This window comes from Carlito syrichta, unplaced genomic scaffold (genome assembly GCF_000164805.1).
Source record: "Carlito syrichta isolate Samal-C Ts95f unplaced genomic scaffold, Tarsius_syrichta-2.0.1 Scaffold315077, whole genome shotgun sequence".
Taxonomy (NCBI): domain Eukaryota; kingdom Metazoa; phylum Chordata; class Mammalia; order Primates; family Tarsiidae; genus Carlito; species Carlito syrichta.
This window is the reverse complement of record NW_007259173.1, coordinates 589,282-595,441: the sequence shown is the minus strand read 5'-3', so window position 1 is coordinate 595,441 and position 6,160 is coordinate 589,282. Positions and strand designations below refer to the sequence as shown.

At 42.0% G+C, this 6,160-nt stretch overlaps 1 protein-coding gene across 2 annotated transcripts in view; it reads left to right on the top strand.

Annotated features, from left to right (window-relative positions):
• Window positions 1-6,160, top strand: part of C2CD3 (C2 calcium dependent domain containing 3) — a 146,628-nt gene that overhangs the window by 92,064 nt on the left and 48,404 nt on the right. For both annotated transcript variants that reach the window (XM_008072276.2, XM_021706037.1), the window contains exon 24: window positions 2,655-2,993. In XM_008072276.2, the coding sequence (XP_008070467.1) occupies window positions 2,655-2,993 (339 nt within the window). The remainder of the gene's footprint in view (window positions 1-2,654; window positions 2,994-6,160) is intronic.

The window sequence follows — 6,160 nt, the reverse complement described above, 5'->3', positions numbered from 1 at the left end:
CCGGAGCCCAGCAGGCGAGGCTGCAGTGGGTGACCAAGTGAGACTCCAACTCAACAAAAAAAAAAAAGAATAGCATTTCAGTGAAAGTGATACTTGACCTGAGTTTCAAAGGATTTAAGTATAAACCAAGGAAAGGGGGGACTAAAGGTAACCTAAGGAAGGAAACAGGATATATAAAGGCTCAGAGGCATGAAGCATTTTTAATACATTTTTGGCACTGTAAGTGATTTGGGACAACTGGATCATAGGACACGTCGGGTGGGAAGTAATTGGAGATGAAGCTAGAGAGGGAAACGAGTACTGTGTTGAAGGCCTTCTAGGCTGAAGAGTCTGGGCTTTTTTCTGAGAAATATGGAAAGCTATTATAATGGATTCTGAATAGAGGAGAGGCATAGCTTTGCATTTAGACAAATAAGTCTAGTGACTAGTGCAAAATGAATTAGGGATAGCCAGACGAGGTTCTTTACAAATATAGTCTTTATTTGCCTTAACATTGCTGTTCAGTTCATTGTTATTTCCCCTACTTTACAGTTGAAGAAACGGAGTCATGACTATGTTTTAGCCCTATTAGCCTTGTGCTCTGACCCAGTGTTAAGCAGGTGGCCAGGCTAAAGGAGGAGAACTGAGTGTGTCTGGGTGATTGTCCAAATTCTCTGGTTCTCTCTGGACTTAGCAGGTGTAATGCTGGTGCTATTGAGCACCTCATCAAATGCCATTTGCCCTATTTTAGCTGGGCTGGCCTAAAGTCACATCAAAGAACTGCAGAAACTGTCTTTGAAGTGACCCAGGCTCACTTGAACTAAATTTCATAAAGACAGGCTTTTAACGTCATTCAAACACAAATACCCCTTTTTAATGAAAGCTACCAAAGATGGTATTTAGCTTTTTACATCATCCATTTCCATCATACTTCTCCATATCTCACTTGTCTGAGCTTTTTCCTTTTTTTAGAGACAGAGTCTCACTGTGTCGCACAGGCTATAGTGCAGTGATGCAATCATGACTCACTGCAGCTTCGAACTCTTGGACTCAAGCAATCTTCCCACCTCAGCTTCCTGAGTAGCTGGGACTACAGGCATGAGCCCACCATGCTTAGCTAATTTTTTTATTTTTTGTAAAGACTGTGTTGCTTTTGAGTATCTTCTCTCCTATAGTGATTTTCCTTTGTATTTTCTTTTAATAATCATAATAATTTACATATTGTATTGAGAAGAAAACTGGTTATCTAAAAATAGAAAAGGGCCAGGCATGGTAGCTCACACCTGTCATCCCAGCATTTGGTAGACCAAGGTGGGAGGATTGTTTGAGGCCAGAAGTTCAAGACCAGCCTAGGCAATATAGCAAGATCCCATCTCTATAAGAAAAATTTTTTTTTCTAATTAGCCAGGCATTGCAGTGTACCTTTGTTGTCCTAGTTACTGGAAGACTGAGGCAGGACGATCACTTGAGCCCAGGAGTTTGAGTTTACAGTAAGCTATGTTCTTGCCACTGCATTCCAACCTGGGATGACAGAATGAGACCCTGTCAGAAAGAAAGGGAGGGGGGAAGGGAGGAAAGGAGAGAGAAAGGAAAAAGGGAAAGTTTCATCTTACTGCCATCTGTAAATCAGTTGATTCCATTTTCCTAAATTGAAATGACTCTAATGAGGTAAAGTTTGAGAATCAGAAGGAACTATTAGCTGGGCTCGGTGGCTCAGCCTGTAATCCCGTGCTTTGGGAGGCTGAGGTGAGTGGATTGCCTGAGCCCGCGGGTTCGAGACCCGCCTGGACAGTGAGACCTCATCTCTACAATAAATCAAAAAAATCAGCCGGGCGTGGTAGTGCATGCCTGTAATTCCGGCTACTTGGGAGGCTGAGGCGGAAGGATCGCCGGAGCCCAGCAGGTCGAGGCTGCGGTGGCCGGAAGTGGCCACTGCACTCCAGTCTGGGCGACAGAGTGAGACTCCAACTCAAAAAAAAAAAAAAAAAAAAGAAGGAACTATTAATGCCTTCTGCTTTATAAATAAAACCTCATTTTAATATTCAGCAAGTTAGTAAGAGTCAAATCCCTGAGTTTAAATCTGCCATTTATTAGAAGAGTAATCTTGGCAGATTATTTAGCCCCCCTGAGATTCTGGCACATGAAAAAGACTCAACAAATGTTAATTTCCTTACTCTTCCACCTAGCCTTCTGCTACCACCTCCTACTTCCCTTGAAAAAATCTTTAGGGTTACTGCCAGAACCCTGGTGAAGCAAAGCTATATTGAGCACGTGGACAGCTTCCTGATAGGGAGAGGGTCTAAAAACAGGAGCTATGGGTTATATAGAAGAGAAAACAGGCCATTCCTGATTTCATCAAATGTTAGATTTATCAAAGTCTAGTTGCCTTGCAGTGCATGAATCCCTTCTTCAACAGCTCTACCTGGTAGTTACTTGACTTTGGCTTCAGATCAGAGATCTTACTACTTTTCATTATTAAAGATTGTGGAGGCAGGGTAAGAAAGCTCACATTGTAGACCAGCTTCACGGTTTCTTTTGCAAATGGATGTATTGGTGTCTGTAGGTCTTTCAAAGGAGAGAGGACCACAAACACTCTCAGTGAGTATTTCCTTCCAGCCTAAAGAGTGTTCTTGGTTCCTGCTTGCCTAGCCTTATTATTCTCCATCCTCTTGCAGGTGTGTATCCTCTGTTTGGACGAAACGCTTCCAACCTCTCCGGAGCTGCCTTGCAAGTTCATGTGGTTCTTTCCTCTCTTTCCCCACACCTTGAGCGCATTCATGATCTTGACTCCGTGGATTGCAGCAGCCACAGTGAATCTGAGCAACTCCCCAGAAGGATTGATGAAGTCCAGCTCTCTCTACCATGCGGTCACCAGAAGTCTCCTGCCTCCACCCAGGTCCCCTGCAACAGCACCACAGCTGAAGTCTGCCTGGCCCAGGAGGCCCCTGCTGAGTTGGATGGAAGTTTTGCAGTCAGTATCCTTGTAGAAAGAGCAATGCACTTGAGCCTGAAAGGTATGCTCTGCTCACTTATCTAGGAGCGTATGTCTAACTCCTCAGGGTATGGTCCTATCTCCACAAATCATGGCAGGATCTGTAGAACTATTAATCATCTTCATCAATAATAATTCTGTTTCTCAAGCCTAAAAGGTTAAACAACATGAAAGCCTTTCTGAACGTATTACATATCATAAATTCCCCAGTCTAGCCACCTGAGTACCAGCCTAGATGAATAACATCTCTCTTCCTTATCTACCATCAAATTATCAGATCCATTAAATTGTTCTGTCTCTTATATTTCTCACAAATCTCTTCCTTCTCAATTCCTACCATCTCAGGCCTTGATAATGCACTTAGGCCCAGGATTCTTAACACTGGGTCCATAAATCCCCAGGGGATCAAAGTAAAGTCCAAATTCAGAATTGGTGACCCTGACAATTGCATCTTTACTTTTATTAACCTCTAATTAAAATTTAACATTCTCTCTAATTATAAATGTAGACAATAGACCCTAGTAATAGTAACAGTATCTGTGATATTAACAAGAGAAATCACAGGTATTTTTATATCACATAGTTACACAGATATCTTAGGATATCATTTATACTTATGACTAATTTGAAATTATTGTAGTTATCTACAGTTAGATCTTCTTAATAAAGCATGTATATTATTATATCACAAAGTTCTCTTAAGTTTTGATAACTCTGTGTAAATATAATTGGATTTCCCTATGTATTTTACATTATGCATTTTAAAGAAACAATATAAAAGAAGAGGCTTATAGACCTCACCAGACTGCCAAAGGAGTACATGTGCCTCACACATAATAAGCAGTAAATATTGGTTAAATGAAGAAGTGGTTGAAATCTAAGGCCTACCTCAAAAACATTTTTCTCCTTAATATCTTCTCTGATGTCTACTTTGCTCTCCCACAGGAGGGTTGCTTACTGGGAATTCAATAGAGGATATGTCACAGGATTAAGAGATCCACTCAGCAAATACTTATTAAGTATGCACTGTGTCTGATATAAGGTATAGGATCATAGCCTTCTACACAGAAGTTCCTGTTACCTCTTCCCCATTCTCACTGCCTCCTTACTTGTTCACACCTCTGAACTTGGACTAATGCAACAACCCTCTCAATGGTTGCTGCTTCCAATATTCTCCAGTATTTTTTTCATTCTGCCTCTGAGATTGTATGACCTTGTCTCTCCACTGATCACTTATTAAATTACTATGTTGGTTTCATATTACCTGCAGTCTTTGTCACATCACACACAAAGTACTGCTCCTCTAGCCTAATCCATCTTTCCAGCCTCATTGCTCACCATTTTTTACTCACATTCAACGACTTGTTTTTGGCCAGTGTCCTATTGTCTCTCATACCATCAAGCTTTTGGCCATGCTGTTTCCTCTACTTAGAATGCCTTATTCCTCTTGTATTCAGCAGACTTGCTCTTCCCCCTTCAAGAGTAGACTAAAATGATACTAACATTTGCAAGCCTACTCTGACCATTTCCTCACTGTTCCCAAAGCCTTTCCATACCACCCCCACTTTCCTGCACGGTTCCTCTTTCCTGTCATTTATCACTCTGAACTAAAAGTATTAATGTATCTCTCCATTAGGCTGTCTATTCCTTGGGGACAGAGACGGTGTTGTTTTTTGTTTTTGTTTTTGAGTTGGAGTCTCACTCTTGTCACCCAGGCTGGAGTGCAGTAGCACGCTCACAGCCACCCCAGCATCCACCTGCTGGGCTCAGGCGATCCTTTCACCTCAGCCTTCCAAGTAGCTGGAACTGCAGGGGTGCACTACCACGCCCAGCTAATCTTTTGATTTATTGTAGAGATGAGGTCTCGCCAAGTTGCCCAGGCTGTTCCCAAACCCATGGGCTCGGACAATCCCCTCACCTTGGCCTCCCAAAGTGCTGGGATTACAGACTTGAGCCAGGTGTATATTTCTGTATCCCAGCACCCTGATCCTCATGATGCAGCAAAGCAAACATAATGTCCTCCTGTTTTGTGAGTATGAGACATAACACCTCTCACATTTCTGCCATGAGTTACAAACCTGTAAATCACTTGTCCTTTAGCTTCTTTCTGTTTAGCCAGGTCAAGGCAAGCATCAGGGTAGACACCTGACTTTCAGAGGTCTCTCTCATATCATGATTTCCACCCTCACGGTGATAAGCCCATGTGGTCTTTCCTCCCACAAACGTGTCAGTCAGGCTCTATGTTGGGCCTTGAGAATACAAACTTGCTGTAATCTTTGAAATGTACCTTCCAAATTGTGAGATAATAGAGTTCTAGAATGGGAGTCAGAAGACTGGGTTCTGGCCTTAGCAGAACCATTAACTTGCTTTCTGACTCTGAGCAAACCTAGTTCTCTTTTCTTCACCTCTAAAATGTGGTAGTCATACAAGATCATCTCTAAAATTCTCATCAGCTCTCATCTTTTAAGAATAAGGAGGTGAGGGTGGCATCCGCCACTCACTGTGAGTCAACCGAAACTTGCCAAGCTTTTGCGAAAGTCATTGAGACACCTCTTTAGTGTCCACGTTGGCTTCCCTCCTTCAGCAGGGTTCTCAGTGTCTGTTCCTTTTCTGCCTTGGAAGCTCTTCTTTAAAGAAGGAAGTAAACAGTTTCCTCATGTAAAACTTCATACAGAGGATTCTCAAACAGCTCTAAATTAGGAGCTTTGCCCTCAACAAAACTTAAAACTGAAGCAGCTTTGAAATGTTCTGTGGCTTCCACTGTAGTCCCGGTTTTGAAAACAAAAGAGCTTCTTGGATACTTTTGTGATGAAAAAGCTCTGGGGAACCTTCCTTTAAGACTAGCTTCAGTATTCTTAAGATTTGTACACTTATATTAGACAAAACAGCTGTCTCTAGCCCTGTTTTACAAATAAGACAATTAAGGATCAGAGAGGTAAAATGATTTGAAGTAATGTAAGTTGTACTCAGTAAAAACCAAAGCTAATTTCAGTATCATCGGCTTTTATAGGTGTTCTTTAACTCACCTAGAAAGGGTTTTAAGCCCCTTTTAGTTCCCACATGTTTTTTGTCTTGTCGGATTATAGTTACCTGTTTGTGCCTATCTCCCCTAGATCAATAATCAAATCTGACTCATAGCCGGGCTTGGTGGCTCAGCCTGTAATCCCACACCTTTGGGAGGCTGAGGTG